Source organism: Cavia porcellus, unplaced genomic scaffold (assembly GCF_034190915.1).
Source record: "Cavia porcellus strain 051 isolate PalLab524CR breed Dunkin Hartley unplaced genomic scaffold, mCavPor4.1 scaffold_18, whole genome shotgun sequence".
Classification (NCBI taxonomy): Eukaryota; Metazoa; Chordata; class Mammalia; order Rodentia; family Caviidae; genus Cavia; species Cavia porcellus.
Genome location: NW_026947501.1, coordinates 23,691,323 through 23,714,626, shown reverse-complemented (window position 1 = coordinate 23,714,626; position 23,304 = coordinate 23,691,323). Strand labels below are relative to the sequence as shown.

General features: G+C 39.3%; 1 protein-coding gene across 5 annotated transcripts in view; it reads left to right on the top strand.

Moving 5' to 3' along the window:
- The window catches only part of Aak1 (AP2 associated kinase 1), a 166,694-nt gene that overhangs the window by 125,599 nt on the left and 17,791 nt on the right, over positions 1–23,304 (top strand). For 2 of the 5 annotated variants that reach the window (XM_063229545.1, XM_005003363.4), the window contains exons 17-21: positions 2,394–2,489; positions 18,390–18,491; positions 19,652–19,753; positions 21,025–21,135; positions 23,074–23,184. The exons of 1 other annotated variant lie outside the window; for it this stretch is intronic. In XM_063229545.1, coding sequence (XP_063085615.1) covers positions 2,394–2,489; positions 18,390–18,491; positions 19,652–19,753; positions 21,025–21,135; positions 23,074–23,184 — 522 coding nt within the window. The remainder of the gene's footprint in view (positions 1–2,393; positions 2,490–18,389; positions 18,492–19,651; positions 19,754–21,024; positions 21,136–23,073; positions 23,185–23,304) is intronic. 2 more of the 5 variants (XM_063229546.1, XM_063229547.1) reach the window with 2 other exon arrangements.

The window sequence follows — 23,304 nt, the reverse complement described above, 5'->3', positions numbered from 1 at the left end:
GTCACGCAGTCATACATGTACACTATTGGTTTGAGTCAGTGGGAACATATTAACCTTTTAGAGTCATGGATGTCTTTATGAATCTGGTGAAAGTTGTGTATCTCCCCAAAGTGCATATGACCACAGTTTGTACAATTTTAGGCCTCACTTAAGACTGATATATCTGTGTATATATATATATTCATATATATGTCATATATATTTTTAAAAATATTTTATACTTTATATTTTTTATTTTATATATTTACATATTTATATATTATATATAATATATATTTATATATTTTATACTTTAAAACCTAGTTTCACTTTATAAATCTGACACATTTCCCCCTCTCATTAAAGAAGCTCCTAAATGTTAGTTTTAAAATGTCTGCATTATAACTGGGCATGGGGGCCATGCCTGTAATCCTAGCACTCAGGAGGCTGTGGTAAGAGGATCACCATGAGTTCAAGGCTGGGATACATAGTAAGGTCAAGACTAGCCTGAACTGCATAGTGAGACCCTGTCTCAAAAATCCACTAAAAAATTAATAAAATAAAATATATTTACATTAAATTTCTTAATGTAGACAGCTACTAATATATTTAAATAAATTCCTCTTTTCTTTGCTTTGCTTTTTTTGTACCAGAAATTGAACTCAAGACCTCTGGCTTGCCAGACATTCCTTCATTTCTTAAAACATTATCCTAAGTGTTCTTCTACTATAAATACTTTAGCAGTGAGTGGTCATTTCTCGTACTAATCTTTCAGGAGCTCTGCTTACGTATGTAAGCATCTTCATCAGTCTGTCACTTGTACTTAATATGTGCTCATCTAGTCCTTGCAGCCCTTGAGATTGGCCACGATCCCCACATGATTACAGCTGAGACCACTGAGGCACAAGAGAGTGTCTTTTCCAGGGTTGCCTGAGAGCAAGTGAGAGAGGTGCCTCTCAGGTTTTCTGCCTCTTAATAAGGCAAATTTTAAAATTTTCTTTTTCTAGAAAGTCATCCACAGTTTTAAGATTTTCAAATTGAAAAAGAACATTACATGTGGTGAAACTTTCATAGTATTTTCTTTATGTGCATCAATTTTGGTCATATGTATTGTGTGTTTCCTAGTAACTGTAGCTAAAGATTTACTCTTCATATCTTTTTAAAAATGACTCATAGTTTTATAAAATCTATAGTTTTGGAGATTTCAGAGGTTTTTGTTGCCATGTGGTGTGATTGTACATCATGGTAGCAAACACATAGCAGAACAAAGCTACTCACTGGACCACGATACAAAAGGGTTTGAGAAGAGACTGGGCCCCCCTGTCCTTTTTGATGACATGTCTCAGATGACCCAAAACCCACCTCTCAAAGTTCCGAACACTTTCCAATAGTGCCAGACTGAAGGCCAAGCTCATAATATATGGGCTTTGGGGGACATCCCAAATCCAAACTATAGCAGGGCGTATGCAAAAACAATAGTCCACGTAACAGTGTATCAGGGATACCGCACTACTATCATATAAAGCATCTTTACTGGAGGTAGCTGGATGCAGAGTTCATTCTGTATATGTTGTCATTCTATAATTCTTTGTCATAAAGCATTATTCTAAAACACGGTTTTAAGAGGGAAAAATAAGATTTTAGTGAAGGAACACACTGAATACTGAAGCAGTGTGAAGAATGATAGAGTAGAAATAGTCTCGGGTTCTGATCCTAGTTCTGCTGGTGGACCACTGGCTAATCTCTTAAATTTGGGGCTTTGTTTTCTCTCCTGGAAAATATGAAAATTGTGTACAAAATTCTAAAACAGTTTCAAACTCTTGTATTCTTTAGGGTATGTATATTTCTGTAAATCTGTAGTTTGCTAAATGAAGAGTAAACTACATTAGATACAGTCCAGAGTTTAGAGTTTATCTAACCCCACGGTCCACAAGAAATCTGTTTCTGCCTTTTCCCATGTGTTTGCCTACTATTCTGATAGACATTATGGAAATATAATAAGATGTAGTCCCTAAAGGGCCTGCAAGAATTAGTGAATGCATAGGAAATAGTCATACGCATGTGCTAGTGCGTACATAACAAAACGTGTAATGTGGACAGTAATTCCTAGAGAAATTCTGAGAAAGATGCCTGTACTCTGCAGTATCCAAGGAAGAAGTTCACACATATGAATATCCTGGCTTGATGGTTCATTGCATCTCATCGTGTGTTACCAGGACCACATTGTACAGCTCAGATACTTTGCTATTACACTGGGCTGTTTCCACTTTCTCCCTTTATTCCATCTCTAAGTTTGAACTTAATCTATGATTTAAGCTGTTGGGTTAATAGATGGTAAATTCCTCTAGGTTTACGTGATCTCTGATTTTCTTATTTTTCTCTCCTGGCCCTCTTTCCCCTCCACCCAAATCCAGCTGAAAAAAGGAAGGGTGGGCAGACTGTGGATTCTGGCGTCCCACTTCTAAGTGTGTCTGATCCTTTCATTCCTCTTCAGGTACCTGATGCACCAGGTAGGTAAATAGAACTAACATAAGGTTAAGCAGCTTGATCTTTATGTCTCATGACCTCTGGAGAGCTGTTTTAAACATTTCATGAAAAGGATATAAATTTAATTTTTTATTTTTAAGACAGGATCTTACTATATAGTGCAGGCTGGCCTTGAATTCACTTAAGGCCGGCCTTCAACTTGTGGCAGTTTCTCTCATCTCAGTCTCCTGGCTACTGGGTTTACAGGTGTGTGCCATCATGCTTAGCTTCTATATCTTTATTGTGTCTCAGTAAAAAGGACAGACTTACTTAGAAGGCACAAACCAATTGTTGGCAACGATAGTAAAATCAGTATATGGTAAAATCTATATACCTAACAGTGTTCTGTTTTTCATCCTTAGTTGTGTTTATGGCAGTGAGGAGCCTATACATCAGAAAGAACATTAATACAATGTGATTATAATAATGTAGTATAGAACATATAAAGATATGATAAGAGGAACAAAATACAAACACTGGGTATAGTGTTACGATGGGATTGTGGGTAACTTCCTGTGCCATTCCTATTTTTTATAAGGGGCTTATACATAATAAAAAATACATAGTAAGGCTCTGCCACTTCCCAAAAGCTTTCTGGCCTAGATCCTTTATCAGTAAAGTAAGTCACAAGAGTTCACATACTGCTATTTGCCATATTCCCTGATTTTTGAGGATGTAGTTTGAAAAGTTAAGAAATAGCCTATTCTGATGGAAACAGCTTTTGAAATAATTAGATGTTTTCTGTTTGTAGTTCATGACTACCAAATACTCCCTTTCTGCTCCCCTCCCTATGCTGCACTGTTTTGGCGGCAGGGGGGTGCGGAATGAAAGTCTCCTTTTCTGATAAAACAAATCAGTTCAATTCCTTAAAAGCAGCTGGTGGGTCATTTTGCTTCATTTTCCCTGTTTTGTCATTCTTACTCTTTTCTTGACATTGAGTAGTTTTTTTCTTCTCTTCCAAAATGTTAAAGACATTTGATTGTTTGCTTCATGATTGGAAGTGATTGTATTGTTCGTATCTTTTGCTTATTAAGATGGGCTACAGCTAGAGTATAAGAATAGTTTTTGTTTTTTAGGCAGTTTGTTCACCCTTCTAAGGGAAGGTAAACACTCGCCTTGATCAGGTGGTGGTGTGTAACTTTATCGCTTATTGGACCTGGATGTAGCTCAGAAAATATCTGAAATCAGCAAGGAATGATTCAGTAGAGGCTGGTTAAAGAAAAGAAAAGAAAGGCATCAAGCAGAGGCCCTTTTCTGTTTTATAACCTTCACATATGCCTGGCCAATCCTAAAAGGTTTTGAGCAGGTTGGAAAGATGTGTACTATAAAGTTAAGCTGGGGCCTGCTGGCCTCTTTCCTCCCTGCTACAGAATCAGATGAGGCCAAAGGGGCTACGGAGCATTGTGCCTTTGACACCCCCTTGTTTTGCTGTGGCTAACATAACCTACAGGCTGCAGAGAGAATGGGGGTCCTCAGGCAAGTAGCTGTCCTTTGCAGTTGTTGCAGGAGCTCTGTGGATCAGGGCCGTTGGGGATCAGGGACACAAGGTTGTTCCAGGTTGTGGAGACAAATCTGGGGCATCGGAGCCAGCTAGCTACCATCCTGCCCTCTATCACCGTCTTTCCTGTCTCTCAGTCTGCCCTGCCTCGCATTCTGGAGAATTCCTGCAAGTGTTAGTGGTGGACACATTAATAATCCAATGAAGCTTTGAGCCCTCTTGGATTTTAATGGAAAAATCTATTAAAATAGGACATTTTAACAGAGAATTCCAGGAGTCCTTTGCTTTGCAATCTGTCAGACCAGACCCATTTGCTGGAAACATAAACCAGGCACCTTAACTCCTTTGTGCTTCGGTGAATTCTCATGTCCCTGGACATGGAACTTGTACTTCTTACTCCCACCTTAGCCCAGAGCACTCTTCTTCTTAGTCTTTTCTTTTGTCCGGCAGATTAGGCTTATTCCTGCCTGAGGACTCTTACCCTTGCTGGTGTTGTGCCGGACAGACTTCTCCCTCAAGCTCTATACCTGTGTCATTTGACACTGAGTCTCAGCTGAATTAAATGCCGTCTTCCCAGAAGAGAGGCCCAGGGTGGACCCTCAGGCACTCTTGATGGTACCTCCTGGCTTTTGTCTTCACAGAATTCATCAGGACACTGTGTGGTTTCACTTGTTCATTGTCTTTGCCCAGTTAGTGACCCAAGGGAGGAGTCTTGTCTGTTTTATTCTCCACTGCGTTGCCAGTACAGTGCAGCCAGGCATAGATGGCATTCTGAATATGTGCAGATCGAATGTATGGCTGAAATGAAACCCAAGGTGAGAGCCTTTTAATGGCCCCATTCACCTTAAATTCTGTCCCCATCTCCCAGATGCCAGACTGATGGCTCCATAGCCTTCTATCTGTGCCTATACCAACCTCCAGGCAAACTGCTCACCTGCTCGGCAGGTGAGTAAAGGAAGCCACAGCCTGTAATGTCAGGAAGCTGCCAAATCCTGAGCTGATAGAAAAAGTAAGGAGGCTCAGCAGACCCTATCGCTCTGTCGTTTCACGGTTCCCTCATGCCCATCTAAGTGTGGCATAGTGCTGCTGTATCGTCAATGCTTTTATTTACTTTAATATTCAGCCTCTAGCGTATTTGGTTCCCCTGTATCAAGGTCTCTACATCCAGCTGTACATCCAGCTGGCATGGTGGTACACATCTGTAATCCCGGCGCTTTGGGAGATTTAAGGCAGGAGAATCAACAAGTTCAAGCCTGGGCAACTTAATGATTTAGCAAGACCGCGTCTCGATAAGTAATAGAAAGAGCTGGGTGTAGCTCAATGCAAAGGCTGAGTTCAAACCTCAGTACCTGTCCTGCAATAAAAAAGGAAGTTCTTGCTTCCCTCTTTAGCATCTTGAAAAGTGAAGTAAGGAAAGGGCTCACGGTTCAGTGCTGCTAGGATCCAGCATCTGCTTTTCCATCTAGAAAACCAGCTTTCGCTCCTCCAGCTCACTTTGGACACCAACCAGATTTTCTGGTTTATTTCCCAGACCTGCTCATCTTATATGCTCAGCTGTCATGATGATAAGAATTGTGGAATCGTAGTGTCCTAAAACAGCAGTCAAATGGCTCTTTTCATTCTTGTCTGATGTCCTTTGCTATTACAGCTCCTCCTGAGTGGTAGATGGTAGACAGGTCAGATAACATCTTTATTCAGGGTAGGGAAGTGAGGCGTCAGGGCTTTTCTTACTGTCCGGCTGGGTATCACCCTTTCCATTTCCTCGACCCCTGTGGAGGTGTCACAGGTCCCTTTATCCTGTGGGATATGTTTCAGATTAGTAAAGCCTTTGATGACACAGCTAAACTTAAGGTTTAGGGAAATACTGTATAAAAATGCATGTGAACCTCTGGGACATGGGCCTGAACAAGTAGTATAGCTAAATGATTTTGGTTAAATCACTTAAATTCTTATGCTCGTATCTGTAAAATTGATAGTATTAAAACTAATCATATGGGGCCAGGCGTGGTGGCTCACACTTGTAATCCCAGCACTCGGGAGGCTGAGGCAGGAGGATCGTTGTGAGTTCGAGACCAGCCTAGACTACAAAATGAGCTCAAGGCCAGCCTGAACTGCACAGCAAGACCCTGTCTCAAAAAGACAAAAAAAAACTAATCATATGGGGTAGACATGAGGTTCAGATGAAATAATGTATCTGAAATTGCTTTGTAAACTTTAAATTACTATAAAGATGGAAAATGGGGAAATGCTGTTACATCTTTAATTTTAGGTTCTTATTTTCAATGGGGCAGTCCTACTAAATTTCCCTAATCTTTGACTTTTATATAGCTGAGAACCTTTAAAATAGGTTTAACTGGATACCATGATTATCAAACTATAGATAAAAAGACCTTGAATAATTGTGTTTTGTTCAAGGGCTATTTTTATTTTCTAAAGACCCATACAACAATTTGTGTGTGTGCAGAGGGAGTCTAGAATATTAAAATCACAACAATGAACATTTGTATGCTTCTAGTGCTGCCAAATGGAGCACAGCTGGTGAATCTCCAGCTACTTCACTGAGGCACTTATGCTGCCTGGTCATGTATCTCGCCTTTTACCTGCACTAGAAACAGATAAGCCGTAGGTGGGCTCCCAGTGTTAACATACGGTAGAAAAGAGTGAATGTTTTTCTTTGAAAATTTCATGAAAGTTTTTAATCAATTAGTTTTAAATTACTGTTTTTAAAAATGAAATATTTTCTAACTTTTTTAAAATTTAAATAAAATTTACTGTTTTAGCCACTTTACATGTACAGCAACCATCATGATGATCTAACCACACAACTTTTTTATCTTGCAAAATTGAAATGTCATACCTGTTAAACAGTAGTTCTTTATTTTTTCCTGCTCCAAGCACTTGACAACCACTATGCTGCTTTCTGTTTTCGTGAATTTGACCACTCGAGGTACCTGATGTAAGGAAAATGATGTGGTATTTGCCCTTTTAAGACTGGCTTATTTCACTTACCTTAATCAGGATTCACCCATTTTTGTATTGTCAGAATGCCCTTCCTTTTTAAGGAGTTATGTTTCATTGTCTGTACCACATTTTGTTTATCCATCTTCCCACTGACAGATATTTGAGTTGCTTCCATTTTTGACTATTGTAAATAATGATGGTGTGAACACGGGTATACAAATGCCTCATTGTGATCTTTCTTTTTTTATTTTATTTTTTATTTTAAGGAGGGTAAAATTAAATAGAACAAAACAGATTATAAGAAAACAATTTAAGAAACACAGATTTCAAAGCAAGACCACCAGAGTTCTTCACTATCTATCATATTGTTCCTTGTTTTCTTCCAAATAGTTGTCCATATCTTCACACCCAGTGAATTCATACTGAACAAAATAGTACTAAACTGATCAGAACAGGATGATGAAGGCATTTTAGGTCTTCAAGACCAGACAATAGGGAAGTCAGCAGTGGCTGCTGTAATGTCTCTCGTTCTCTTCAAAATAGCTGTCCGTATCTTTATGTATGGTGAAATTAAACAAAAGGAAACAGACTAATATCACTTTGGACACAGAATTATAGTATTACTAGATTTTATGTCATGACGCTATGGAATTAGTATTGGGTGTCTTAGTGTCTCTTTTTCTTCAGAGTATCTGTTCATTACATCGTGCATTATATAATCTATTCTCGTAAACTGTTTAGAGTTCTACACATGGCGTGAATTTCTACATGCATACCTATCCTTTCTGTATTACAGGGAAGAGCAAACCAAAACAAGATGATGACACAAATTCCTAGAAAAACATGAAATGAAAAAGACATGTAAAACCACAATATTAGGTGATCTACATTAGTTATTAGGATGTCTCTTATTTTCAATAAAATTGTCTATATTTTCAGGCATAATATAATTGAACATACCACCACATAGCAATATTAATGAAAACAAAACTTTGGAGACATTATAGGACTTCAAAAGCAGTTAATAATCAAACCAGAATGGGTATCCTATTGCATCTTGTCATCTTCAGAGTAGTTGGCTCTACTCTTAGACTTGATACTATCAAGCACTACCAGATTTGAATAAAATCAGTCAAGACAAAACAGAAATCTAACAAACGAGGTTCAAATAAGATCAGTCATAGTAAGACAGTGTAAGTAATACAGGGCTTCCGGTTAATAGGAAATTAAAGGATAGTTACCGTGGTATATCCTGCTATTTTTGGGATAGCTGTCTGTGCCCTCAATTCTAGTACGAGTAGACAGACAGGAACAGAATAAAGTCAAACTAAACAGAGCCATAAGACTAAGGCTTTTAAATCCTGATACACTGTTAACAATATCCTCTGCCTTCCTTTTTTAGACATTTCCTCCCCTTTCCCATTCTCAGGGTGCTTTGTACATTTTGGGTCCCACTAACTCCTTTAGTTTTTAGATTGGGGGCAACCCATTTATCTACCTAAGTGGTTCTGAATATTTTTACCCCTGAGCTTGATCTTGAGCTGTATTCCTTTACTTACTAAAGCCTCAAAGTTTCCCTTCCTTATAGCTGAGTAGTTCTCCACTGCACGAAAGTGTCATCATGACTTTCCAACCTATCTGCAGCTGCTGGAGGAGCTGTCCCTATTTCTCTCTGGTTCCCTGTCACATAGAGCATCGTTTTCTCATCTTTGACTTTCAGTTCATTAACCCTCTTTTAGGTAGATTATATTTCCTATTCACAGCATCTTGATGGACTCTATCTCCTGACCTACTCTGCCTGTTTCTTTTTGTTAGTGTATCAAGGCCGTCAGTGTTAGAGATTATATTCAGTCTTCTCTGCCTCATCTCTGCTATGCTATTTTTCTGCCATTTGTTGTCTACTTTTCTCCTTCATTCCACTGTCTGCTCCATTCATTGAGGCCTCTCTGCCTCTGCTGCTGGAATCCTGGTAATTTTTTTCTCTCTCTCTAGAATGTCCTTCAGTAATTTTTGTAGGGTTGGATTGATGGTCAAGAACTCCCCCAGTTCCTCTTTGTCATGGAAACATCTTGTTTCTCCATGCACTTTGAGAGCCAGTTTTTCAGGGTACATCAATCTGGGTTGGAGGTTATTTTCTTTCAGGGGTTGGACTACTTCGCTCCAAGCTCTTCTTGATTTGATAGTTTGTGTTGAGAAGTCTGTTGTGATTTTAATGGGCTTTCCTTTATAGGTGACCACTTTTAATATTCTTTTCTCTGACCACTTTTAATATTCTTTTCTTGTGATGAATTTCTGGGATCTTAATTATTATATATCTGTGTGTAGATCTGTTTTGGTTCCAGCTGGCTGGAGTTCTGTATGCCTCAATATCTGAATATCATTTCCTTTTCCTATGCTTGGGAAGTTTTCCTTAATTATTTCTGTGACTAGCCTTTGTATTTCATTTGTGGTTACTCCTGCTTCTTCGCTCACGTTTTTTATTCTTAAGTTGTAGATCCTCTTGTCATTTTCTGATTCCTTGTTATTTTTAAGAGATCTTTCCTTTCACGATCACACATTGCAAATCTATCTTCAAGTTTTGAAAGTCTAACTTTTGTTTCTGTCAAGGAATTTTGCCAGCTTTCAATGGAGTTTTTAATTGGTAATCTCTTTCATCCATTGGATCTGTTTCATGTATTCTAGATTTTGTTTATATTCTTCATCAAAGGTTTCTCTTCTTTTTCTGGGTTCTTCCATTCTCCCAGGTGTCTTCCTGAGAGGTGTTTAGCATTTCTTTTATTAATCTTTTTATGTGTTGCTTCACTTGAGTTAGAATTTCAGTTTTAAGTTGTCTATGAGGTCATGAAGGTATTTCTTTAAGTCTGCTGATGCTGTGTCCGATATTGCATATTTGTTGCCCTTGATATCTTATGTATTTACCTCTCCTGGACTTATTTTCCGTGGGTCAGTGGCTAGAGGCTTTTTCTTGTTTCTTTCTCTTGTCATGTTTCTGGTTTCTTTCAGACAGGTGTGTGGTGGAGGTCTCAGGTCCTCTCCATATTGCTTATGGTTTTTCTAAAGCATGCTGGCTGGGCGATTGCTGCCCTCTCCAGTTTACTGTTGATCTGTGAGATGCCCACAGGGCTGATGTGGGCTGGCCCCTTTCGTCTGAGCCAGTCAACCAATGAGTGCCTTCAGCACATTAGTCTGTGTTGTGTGGACATCACAGGTTCAGGACAGTTTCATCCCTTGGCTATTGGGTCCTGACCAGTGGCGTGACCCAGCCCAAACAGAGCCCACCAGTCCTCTTTCGGCCAGGGGTAGCTGATTGATGCCACTGTGGTTCCAGGTTCGGGCCCATCCTGCCCAACTCCCATATGTCGTCCAGCTGGTTACCTGCTCCGCGGGACCAAATTCCTAGCACTCACCACAGGTTAGTGCAGCTCTCCATATTGGTTCCGCTCTCCATTGCACTTCATCCTACTGCCAAGGGCCTTGGGCTTCACCAACCCCTGATTTCAGTGCTACCGTGACTTCAGCGGGACCGTGAGTCGTCTGACTCCTAGGCATGCCCAGCATAGCACGGGACCAGCTCCAGTGAGAATGCTTCTGGTTCCAGCCTTTTGTCCATGTTTTTCCTTCCTTCCTTTCTTTTTCTTTTTCCTCAGTTTCTTCCTGGGTCGTGAGAATCCCTCTTCTTTCGTCTGGTCATCTCCGTGGTGTTAAATTCTAGTGTCTGAGTTGTTTTTCTCAGAGAGGCTGTCTACCCTGCTACCTATCAAGCTGCCATCTTCCCAGGATCCTCATTGTGATCTTTCTTTCAGTTCTTTGGGATAAATATCCAGCAATGGAATTGCTGGATCATATGGTGATTCTATTTTAAATATTTTTAAGGAACTACCATACTGTTTTTCACAAGGGCTGCATCGTTTTACATTCCCAGCCAGCAATGCACAAGGGTTTGTGAAAATGATTTTTTCCTTTTACTGTAAATTGAACTCTGGCCCTTTGCAGTGAATGGTATCTCCAGCCCTTTTATAATTTTTCATTTTGAGACAGGGTCTTGCTAAGACTGAAAGTTACCCAGCCTGGACTGAACCTTCGATCCTTCTGCCTCAGCCTTCCAGAGTGCTGGGGTTGTAGGCATGCACCACTATGCCCAATGAAAACAATTTTATAACAACTCGTCAACACTGATCTCTTGAGTAGTTTATTGTCTGTTTATTTTCTCAAAGACAGGAACTATTTATAGTGACTGACTTTTTATGTTTTTAACTGACAGTAGTTGTACATATTTATGAGATATGGTATGACGTTTCAGTATATACCTATCAGGTGCAATAATCAGACCAGGGTAACTGGCATATGTCACCTCACTCAATGACTAGGTGTTAAAGCAGTGTTACATCCTAAGTCTTTAGAGCTTATGCACAACCCATGTCAGACAAGACAAACTTTCAAAGCCGCAGAGCTACCAACAGCCATATCATTTTTTTTTAATTCTTCACATTTTTTTTTTTTTTTTTGATACCAAGGATCGAGCTCATGATTTCACGCTTGTGAGGCAGGCACTTATGCTGCTGAGCTAAACCTCCAGCCCAAAATTAATCATTAGCCCTTTTTTTTTTTTTTTTTTTTTTTTTTGGTACCGAAGATTGAACTTATGACCTAGCATTTAGCAGGCAGCGCTTATGCTGCCGAGCTAAATCCCCAACTCCCACATCTTTTTTGATGGAACTCATAAAAGACACTTTCGTGTTTGTGAGTTCAGCCTGTTCCACTTCTCTTGTTGGTACAGAGTGGTCCACAAGTAAGACCCTTGGTCTTATTAGCCTGTGTAGACTACATACGTATCTGTCCTCTCTGTTTGTTTTAAATGAGAGAAAAGTCACAACCTACAGTTTGTTTATCCCTGCCTTGTGTCAAAAAGTGGTTTTTATTATCTAAGACTGATTTGTCTTGTATTTGATATTTTTGAGAGGTGACAGAACAGAGGAAACCTGAAATGCATTGATCCCAGCTGCAGCACCCAGCTCCTTTTCTCCTCGTATTCCGCACTGCCACTTGAGCTGTGTTTAAGAGGAGAAGAGAAAGTGCTCAGAGGATCCACTTTTACTCACCACCTCCTAAATGTCAAAACAAACAAACCTCTCCTTCACAAGGGTCCTCACCGGGCTGGGCGCGTCTCTGTGGGGTAGTGCTTGCCTAGTGTGTGCAAGGCTCTTGGGTCAGTCCCTAGCACTGTTTAAAAAAGAACAAAAGAAGAAAATACCCTGTTTTCTGTTATCTAAGCTATATAAGTCAGAGTTCATTTTTCCTGAGGGGTCTGTCTTTTCAATTGTTAACCATGTTTTCAGTGCTTCTCCCAGCTCTTACTTGACTCATCATTATCTGAGAACCCTAGAGACTTCCAAAAGAGCCAAGTATATATATATATATATATATATATTTTTTTTTTTTTTCTTTTTCCTTTTTATCAGTACCGGGGATCGAACTCACGACTGCCTGCTTGCAAGGCAGGCACTTATGCCGCTGAGCTAAATCCCCAGCCCCTGAGCCGAGTATATTAATAGGAATCCCCACTACAGACAGATAGGAGCAGATAGCTCATTAAAAAGACATGTTAATTGCCAGTAATTACCTAAGATTATCTTCATGATAAATCCAAGAAATATCAGTATAAAACAGTGGTGTGCTGTGACTTGCAATATAAGATTTTTTTTTTTTGAGATAGGCTCTCACTATGTAGTCCAGGCTGCCTTTGAACTCAGGGTCCTCCTTCCCCAGCTTCCTGAGTTCTGGGATGCTACTAGATTTGTAAAGATGGGAAAAAAACTATCTCAGGCTTGATGAAGATGTAGAGAAGTGGATGTCTCAGATTTTGCTATGAGGATTATCATGTCGTACAACTTCGGAGGATTGTTTAGTAGTTTATGAAGAAAGCCTTCAAGGTTTTACTTTCTCTTTTACTTAACATCTGTATTTGTCAATGAAACAAGAACAGTATACTTAAATATTTGTTGACAAATCAGATTTCATAGGAGAGACTAGAAGAATATTCATTAAAATGCTTAGGCCAGATAGGGTGATACATGCCTGTAATCCTGGACCTCAGAAACTGAGGCAGGATTGTATTTCCCAAATTTTCTGCAATAGACACATACTCTACTAGTTTTATAATAAGGGAGAGAGAAAAAACAAAAGAAATTCTTTGTTCCAATGAGCCATGTACTTCCTGTGCCTTTCTGGGCAGAGTTTGCATTTTGAACAGCATATAGTTACTTTCCCCATTTTCTGAAATATGCTGCTTTGGGGCCAGACATTCTTATCTCCTGCCTGTATCTTCCTGCCAAAGTGTCACCCAGTGCGTTTGCTGCAGTCCTCAACCAATTCAGATCTCCACTTTCATCCAGAGAATCCGTCTCCTGAGTGACTAGTTTCTATTACTGTTTTACCCTGCATGCTGGGTGATTGGCTTTCAGTGGCAGGTAGGGTCTGTAAGTTCATCTTGATTTTATTGATTTAAAAAATACTATTTAGAGTCATACCCCGCCAATGTAGAGCCAAGTCTCCTGCCTGTTCCTTTCTGTTAGCCGATGCAGCCTCCTCCAACATCTCACTTCATCCTAGTCCGTTCATTCCATTCTGATACCAAGCGTTTGAGGAGGATTTGGAATGCCACCCGTGTTGTATCAGATATCTGTGGCTTGGTGAACCCTCGTCCATCTAATCTTCCTATTAAAGGAGATTTTAATCCCCATTTGTGGGTCTAACCCTTTAGTTTATTTATACAAACATACATAAATACAAGTTATGACAAATATGCTCATTTAATCCTACCAAGCTTTTAAAGTATTTCCTATCCGGGACTGGGGATTTAGCTCAGCAGCATAAGCACCTGCCTTGCAAGCAGGCGGTCGTGAGTTCAATCCCTGGTACCGATAAAAAGGAAAAAGACAAAAAAAAAAAAAAACTAAAAAAAAAAAGTATTTCCTATCCTTTGTATATTATACAAAACTAATGTTTAAAAAAACTAGGTAACAACAACAAAAAGTTAGGTAATTTAACTTCCGGCTCTTTTACCCCTTCATGTTGCTTATGTATTTTTCAGAATTTTTCAAACCTTAGCTTCAGTTCCTAAAATTTTTAGTATCACACCAAAAGTTAGGGTAAAATAATTCCACACCAACATCCTAAGTACCCTCTCACTGTCACCACTAACACCACACACACACGGAGTTTGGAGTCAGCTCTAGAAGTATCAGTGGCCTAGCAACTGAAAGTGGATCATTTTCTCCTATGCAAAAATTGTCCATTGCTTTTTGCCATGGATTATGAAGGGATCATAGACTGTGCACAGAGATGGAGGAACTCTTATAAAACATTTCTTAAAAGGAGTAAATCTTTACTAAAATATAATTTATAAATAATTAATTGGTGATTCATTTGTCTGTCCCTCTGAATAATAATTGAGAATAAGAATGTGGGTCATTGTATATTTCAGATACGAATTATCCCAGAAAATGGCTTCATCTTTTGCATCCAGAGAAGCCATTTTTCATGATCTACAAAAAATTTAAAGTGTTCGTTTATTAGATATAGTAAGTCATGATATGCTGAAGTGTGGCCTGGTTGAGGTTTTGAATCTTAAGAACACTTCTAGCCAAGTTTCCAAAATACATTATCCTCATATCTGCTGTTTTGTGCTGTTTGTTGTTTGGCTTTTTTGAGACAGTGTCTCACTATATAGTGGTCCCTACTGGCCTTGAATGCACGGTGGAGCCTAGATTGGCCTCAAACTCATGACAGTCCTCCTGCCTTGGCCTTCCGAGTGCTGGAATTGCAAGCATGTTCCACCATGCCCAGCTGAATATTAGAGTCTTACTGCTTTCTGCTTCAAGGTCTTGGCTAAGTTATTTCACCTTTTTAGAGCTTTGTCCATAAATGAGAAGGCTAATCTGGGTAGCGTAAACTGAGGTTTCTTGCAGTGCCAGCATGTCTGATGACTATTCCATCATGCCTGGGCTGGTGTTTGTGTGGAGACTCAGCCTCCTGAACTGATGGGCAAGGCAGATCCTGAGATCCCTCAAGTCAGATCTGGGCTCATCTGGGCCTTATCCGTGACCAGGCAGGTTACACATTCTCAGTCACTGATATGCATCTCCCACTACTGCATTACTGTTTCCAAACCCAGAAATTTTCTTTGTTTTCTTTACTTTTTTTGTGTGTGTGGAAAATATTTGACAGTACTCTCTACAAATGTAAGCAACAGTTGCTGGCACTATTGTATCCTGTCCTCCTCTGTCCTACAGTCTAGTATTTGAGTACTTCCACACAGTGATGACAGTATAAATTATCTGTGTGAAGAGCCATTACTTTTAGGTTTGGTCAGAAAATAAACACCCCTAAATTTGAGAATTTTCCCCATGTTCACCCAGTCCCATTCTGTCTCATCACACAACACGCACTTTTTTACACTTTCGTGTGTTTTGCTAATGACTCATAAGGTAGTCTCTTGTTGAAGTACCCAGCTTGGCTGATCTCCTGTGCTACTCCCCCCACCAACCCAGAAGGAACAGATGCAGCAGGGAGCTTGAGAGGAAGCTGAGGCTGAGAGCCAGGGCTTAATAAAGCCCCTTCTCTGCTTGCAGTCACATTGGGAGAGCTGCAAGAGAAGGAAGGGCAGACTGCTAGAGGGCAGATGGGGAGGAGGAGAAGGAAAGGCTCAGAGGACATGGTGCCTGAGGGACTGTCCCAGAATGAGGGGGAATGTCTCCACCTTACAGATGAAGAGTTAGTGGATTGTACCAGGGTTACTACCTACACAGCTAAAAAGTCCAAATTCTGAAAGAGCGCCTGCCTGGTTTGTACCAAGTCAGTCTGCATCTTTATCTTTTACCCATTGCTTCACAGGGTTGCAAGTTTATGCATGTAAATGAAAGAAGCAAATTTTTGTTATATTTTGTTTTTTTAGTACTGGCCTGATGTATGTTAAGACAAGGATTCTAGAATTTATTTTATTTTATTTTATTTTATTTTATTTTATTTTTTTTTTTTTTGTCTTTTTCTTTTTTATTGGTACTGAGGATCGAACTCATGACTGCCTGCTTGCAAGGCAGGCGCTTATGCCACTGAGCTAAATCCCCAGCCGTACCTTTTTTTTTTTTTTTTTCTTTTTCGGATTCTAGAATTTATTTATGTGAGCTTATTTATTTATGTATATCCCTAGCTTTTCTAAAAGCTTTTATTTATTTATTCATTTTTTTTGTCTTTTTCATTTTTATCGGTACCAAGGATTGAACTCACCACTGCCTGCTTGGAAGGCAGATGCTTATGCCGCTGAGCTATATCCCCAGCTCCTAAAAGCTTTTATTTTAAGACAGGGTCTTGCTAAATTGCTTAGGCTGACCTAAACTTTTGCTTCTCCTGCCTCAGCCTCCTGCACAACTGGGACAAGTAAGTGCCACCACATCAGGCTTTACATTTTTTTTTTTTCAGTGAAAGAGAGTTGGGGCTGGGGATTTAGCTCAGCAGCATAAGCACCTGCCTTGCAAGTACGCAGTTGTGAGTTCGATCCCTGGTACTAATAAAAAAAAGAAAAAGACAAAAAAAAAAAAAAAAAAAAGAAAGAGTTAGGGTGATGAGTAAGACAAAAACTACTGTTCAGAAAGGAAGGTAGAATTTTAGGAAAACCATCTTGTTTCTGCCATTGTGCTGAAAATTGTTAAAAATGTCATGTACAGTGCAAGGTTAATGCCAACACAATGTATTTCTTTATGTGGTTGATTTCCAGTTGTTTGCTTCCTCTGCTTTTAAAAAGCTTCATTTTTTTCTTCTTTCTTTTAATCAATGTATGTCAGGTAAAAATAAGGAATATAATACATCCTCATATAATTTAAAGATGTCTATATTTCATTTATTCCAAAGATGGTAATTGTCTTCACATAAATAAAAATCTTTTTTGTGCAGTGTGTTGATGCTATCAAAGTAAATTATCTTATCAAGGCTCTAAAATCTAGTGTCTTGATTGTTCTGTGTAGTTATGTCACCTGAATTACAGATCACCCAAAATTTGATTCCTGCCTTTCAATGAACATGAATTCCTTTGTTGTTTATCTCAGTTGCCAAAAGCCTAAACAAAATTCATTAAAATATTGTATGTACATACTTAAGCTTTCAGTCACTTTTCTCAAACATTTCAATTTTAGTTTAACTGGGCCATAACTGGCCCATAACTGGGTCATAAAATGTATGTGACCACAGTCACAGGGTATGAGCTCTAAATTCTTTTCTTCCAATAAGATTCTGTGATTCATTATTTTATTTCCAGTTAATGCTCTGCCTTTGGTAGGGTAGAGGTGAATTGTGGGTAACTGATGATCAGAGCTAAAGGAATTGTTTGGAAGAAATTTTAATGTAACGTTGTCACAGATTAAATTACCCTACTGTGCCAAATCTGGTGGTTTCTGATGTTTTTTTAAGCCCTGGCAAAAGTCATCAACAGTAAGCCATTTTGCAGGGTTGTATATATTTTGTGAGATTTAACTTCAGAATAATTAAGAATATGAGCATTCACATAGTCATCATCCGAAAAATAATTGTCAAAGTTAACTTACATGAATGAGGCTGAATTGATTCTCTTGATAAATTATGAACTGTTTCTAAATACTAGTTTAAAAATAATAGAGTGTCCAGGAAGAGCGATGCATACCCAGAGACTTCTGTGCAAATATTTATGGCAGCATTATTTTCCATAGCTGACAACTGGGAAAAAGCAAATGTCTATCAACTGGTGAGTGGATCAGCGAAATGTGGTACATTCATACAGTGGAACACTACTCAGCAGTAAAGTAGAACAAACTACTCATACGTGCTTCAGCCTGGGTGACTCAAAAGCATCATGCTACATGAGGGAGATTAGACACAAAAGACCACACACTGTGTGGTTCCAGTTAAAATTGGAATTCTGGAAAAGGCAAAACTAGGAACAGGAGGCACCTCCATTGCTGCCAGGGCAGGAGGGTAAGAGGAAAGAATTCATTACAAAGGAGCATAGAGTATTTTTTCTTGAGGACGTTGGAAGTATTGTATATGCTTATTTCATTGGTAATCACATGAATGTGTACATTTGTCAAAATGTATTGAATTACACTTAAATTTGGTGACAGCTATTATATATAAATTGTACCTAAATTAAAAACAAGCAAACAAACAGGGCAGCGTCATGAATGTTTTTACAAAGTGACCACTTCACTTGGGGAAATAGCCCTTTTTAAACTTTGAATGTGGAAAATGTATCATTAAAACATGCTAACAGCATTTATTTTTATGGCTTACCTGTACAAAATATTGGCCTTCAAAATGTATTTGCCTTGAAAACAGTGAATGGTCCACATGGCTTTAACGACTCGTTGCACTTCTGCTCTCTCTTCTCTGCCTGACCTAGAAAAACTAATTGAGGGACTCAAGTCTCCTGACACCTCTCTTCTGCTCCCTGACCTCTTGCCTATGACAGATCCTTTTGGTAGCACTTCCGATGCTGTGATTGGTAATGTCATTTTTGTTTCTTCTGTCATGCATGATAAGTCAGTGCATTTTAGATTGATAAACTCCTGGTTTACAGATTTCTAGTGAATAGAACTGGAAAGGAGTGGAAGCACTTCTGGTGTTGGAGTTCTGTGTCATGCAAGCCCAGAAGCCACCACTGTTTAACTTCCTAATGAAATGCTTTTCTTTGCTCTCTGTCAGCGCAAAAGTATAATTTATGCCTTTTGGGCTATCCTGTGATTTCGAATGAGGTGGAAAAATTCATATTTAGTGGCAAAATCTTCATTTAAAAAGTTGTTTGATAGCCGGGCATGGGGGCACGTACCTTTAGTCCCACCACTCTGGGAGTAGGAAGCAGCAGAGTTGCAGGTTTGAGCCCACCCTGGACAAGTTGCTGATGCCCAACAACAAGACAGGTAAAACATCCAAGGCCTCTGCACTCTAGGAGGGTCTAATGGTTTTGGACAAAATGTCCTACAGCTCAGAAATGCCAGGAGCCTCCAGAAAGACCACCAACTGAAAGACATCACATGGTACAGAATCCTTCCCAGCTACATCATGAGATGGAGTTTGGGATGAAGCAGAGGCTTTTGCATCAGATTAGAGGATGGATTAGAAGATCTTTACCTCAAATTTACTCCTTAAGAAAATCACCAGGGCTGGGGATTTAGCTCAGTGGCATAAGTGCCAGCCTTGCAAGTGTGCAGTCGTGAGATTGATCCCCCCTGGTACCAAAAAAAAAAAAAAATCTCCCAATCTTGTCTGATATGGAGATTTGCTGTGTGATGGTGGCTTGCATTCCACCGGTTCTGTAAGAACTGATCTCTGAATTGGCCAGTGCAGTTAACCTTGCGCATGCACACCCAAGCAGGGAGACTCAGACACTCAAAGCAACACAAAGAAGACCACTTAACTGGGCTGGGGATTTAGCTCAGCGGCATAAGTGCCTGCCTTGCAAGCAGGCAGTCGTGAGTTCGATCCCTGGTACCCATAAAAACAAAACACACACACACACACAAAAAAAAAAGACCATGCTTTTTACCTGTCCGTGGCTGGCATTTTAGAAACTTATAGAGGAAAGCTTTCACAGCATTTTCTGAAGGACCTTCTGATGTCTCTTCCTTACCCTTTCCTCTCCTTTCTTACTGCCTGTTGTAAAAGAAAAAGCTGACGTTGCTGTTGAGAGTCTCATACCAGGACTGGAACCCCCAGTTGCTCAGCGCCTCCCATCTCAGACGGAGTCTGTGACCTCGAACCGCACAGGTCAGTCAGGTGTCTGTGTCGCTAAAGGGACTGGTCACTGTGATCAGAGCCAGTTTTTCCACCTGTGGCAGATGATATTTTGCAGTCTTCTTAGTTCCTCCTGGAATGGATGCATGAAGTTCTTACAGCTCTGGTTGTTAGATGCTGAGTATACATTTCCTTTGAGTATTTTTTGAAGCCATGTTCTTTTTAGAGTGACCAGAGAACTTCTTTGTTCAGGATTTTCTCTGGTGGTAGATTCCCCTCACCTACTGATGAAGGACTCTGCTGAGCTGTGAGGCTGCTTTGACTCCCCTAGGTTGCTGAGCAGGCTTTCTTACCTAACAGTTTCAGTGTTACCTGCCTCGTATTGACATTCTTTTCCGAACACAATACTTTAATCATTTAGAGGTGATTTGCCCTTAGACTGTAGGCAAAGCTGAAATCTTCCTTTGGTCCAATGTTGCCTTCACCTTAATTTCAAAATTCAATCTTAGAGTTCTTTAACTGTCCATTGAATAGCTTCATTTTTATTGAGTCCATAATTACTTTAATAAAAGTGTCTGCTTATCTGACTTGGAATAGTAATAGAGGTCCAAGAAATGTGAGTGTAAATTCATCAAAGTGAAAAACTTTTCCCCAAAAGACAATATGGTTCCTTTTCCTCATCCTCACTTGGATGTTTTCTCCTAGAAAATCTAGGAAACAATCCCTGTTTAAAATGTGGCCTCCGAATATTGCCTTCCTGCTTTAAGTGAAAGATTATGTGTTCAAAGGAGAGGTTCAAATTTAATAAGTACTAGAAATAGGCATATTTAATGGAAATCTGGTAGGTTTTTAGAGAATACTGTTTAGTCTCTTCATATTCTACTAGTAACAACACTCCTAAATCAAGTTTCAATACCTTATCATATAGTAACTTTCTTACTGAGTGTTTTGGGGAAGTTTAAGTGAAACTCTCTAATTGCAAATTTCTTTTTCTCAAATTGCATTTGCTAGGAACTAAATTGTTATAAAGTTTTACTGCCATACAAATCCCAGGCTTGTCTAAGAATTAACTTCTGAGTTTAAAATTCTCTATATTTATATGTTAATGTTAAGAGGAGTATAGAAAAATGTGAATGAAAACCCAGAGAGCTTAACATGTTTCTTCTGGTTTTTTTTCCTCCTGCTTTGGCTTATATACACAATCTGTATATGCAATGATTTGAAAGCTAAGATCTAATCTCTTGATGTTGTTGTATGTGCCATTTAATTCATCATTGACCTGGGATGCTGTTAAATGGACTCAGATTCTCTCACTGGGGAAGATTCCCTGCTTGACTGCTCTCTGCTTTCTAACCCTACTGCTGACCTTCTGGAAGAGTTTGTCCCTCTAGCAATCTCTGCTCCAGCCCATAAAGGTAAATTTTATGTCAGGCCTACATGTGTCCCTGCAGGAGAACAGCTGAATACTCCTGAGTGTTTCTCGTACCCAGTCTTTTTTAGTAGTGTTTCAACTAACCGCTTATATGGAAAACTTGAGTTTGTACTTTTAGCCACTGTGTTATAATACTGCTCAAAATGTTTAATAAGCCTCAGATAACAAATTGGTGAAGGTACCCCCTTCTGGCAAGCACGGCGGTGCAGCTGTTGCGTGTTACTCCTGAGAGCCGTGTGCCTTCACAATCGGCCAAGTAGACAGTTGACTAACCACTAAGTATTAGTAAGTCTGTGCTCTGAACTTGTGAAAGTTTTTAATTTTACTTCATCTTTAAATCATGATTAGTAACTGAGTTTCTCTTTCTAATCTAGTAATTGGGTTTCACTTCTTAGTCTTAGATTAATATTGGTTTGAAATTCTTTTATTTATTTATTTATTTTAAAGGGAATAAAACAAAACAGTAAAATGGGACAATACAAAACAGACCAATATTGCATTTCAAAAACAAGACAGAAGGAAATCACCTGCAGTTGCTGTATTGCATATTGTTACCCTCCAAATAGATGCTTAGACTACCAGCTTTAGACCTGCACAGTCACTTAAACAATACAAGTATTAAGTTTTTTTTTAACTTCAGTTGTTGTCATCTCATCTGTAGTCCCCTGAATAAACCAGTTGCTGACAAGGGGTGGGGCGGTGTACTCCTTGTCTCCTGGCCCACATGCCGGCTGCATCACAGGAGGGCGGGTTGGCTTCTTGCTTCTCCTCCCAGCCCATGACTGCTGCTAACTCTGGTTTGAAATTCTGTTGGACGAAGGTAACTTTAATTGAGTGAAGTCAGTAAGAATTTTGTGGCAGTGATAGGCACAGTGCCTGGCCTTCTGTGTGCATAGGCATTTATTAAACTTATTTCTGTGCTTGGGCAGTCAAAGTCCTCTTCTGGAAGGAGAAAATGTATAGAAATGAACAAGCTGAAGCATTTTTGAAGGAAATTCAAGGAGACTTCCCAGATAGGACTAAGAGTAATTAAGTCATGGTTTCTAGTGGTAATAGCTGAGTTTTTGTTTTTTACCTTTCAATTAAAATATTTGTTTTTAAACAGATTGTTTAAAAGAAGTAATCTAAACAGTTATATCTGGTAGTAGTGTGCCAGCAGCAGTGTGTAATCAAACAGAATCTTCACTTGCAAACTAGGTGTTCAGTTAGCACTTGCTGGTAGCTTTAATTGGAATGGAGAAAATAGTATAATAATTTTCTGCCAGAGGACCCAGTGTCTGGGTTCTTGTATCCCAACATTCCCTGAGGCCTCTTAAGGTGTTTGGAAGTTTTTTTTTTTTTTTTCTACCTATGGGATAATGATTCCTTTCCATAAGTATCTTGTTTTCCTTGTGTACGGTGTTGGAAGTTTTGAGGTTTTGTGCTGTTATGGTTGTTGTTTTAGCTGAGCTGAACCCAGGGACTCGTGCACGCCAAGCACACGCTTTATTGAGCTATACCCCCGCCCTTTTGGTGGTATTTCTTAAAGATCTATTAGTTCTCCTCCTTTGTCTCACCCCTGCTTTTGAGTAGGCTTCTGTTCACTCAATAAAGAAGATAAATAACTAATTCTTTGTCAATTAATGACATCGAAGAGATACTTTACAATAACTACAGATAATGCTCATGTAAAGAGTAGACAGAATTCTTTCAATAATCTTCCTAATTATTTATGTCTTAAAATGCCTTAACTCCAAGGCATTTTTTTCTGTATCTCTATTTTTCCAGTTTTGCTGTTTTATTTCAACTCAGAGAAATAAGTAGTTTCACCTTAAAGAAGATTAGAGATTGTATTCAATTGGGAACTTTGTCCTTCTTTCCTGTTTTCTCATTTGCTAATCTCTGCCTCTGTTTCTGCTTGTGTGTGTGCATTTGTATAAAGCTGCAGAAGATAGTAATCTCATCTCAGGTTTTGATGTCCCTGAGGGCTCGGAAAAGGTGACAGAAGATGAGTTTGACCCTATTCCTGTATTGATAACCAAAAACCCACAAGGTAAGAAAGAACTCGGGGGGAAAAAAAAGAGTTTGATAGATATCAGCTCTTTTAAATAGTAATATTCCTAATCTGCAAGGTGAAGTAAGGGGGGAATTTAACATTTAATGAAGAATGTTG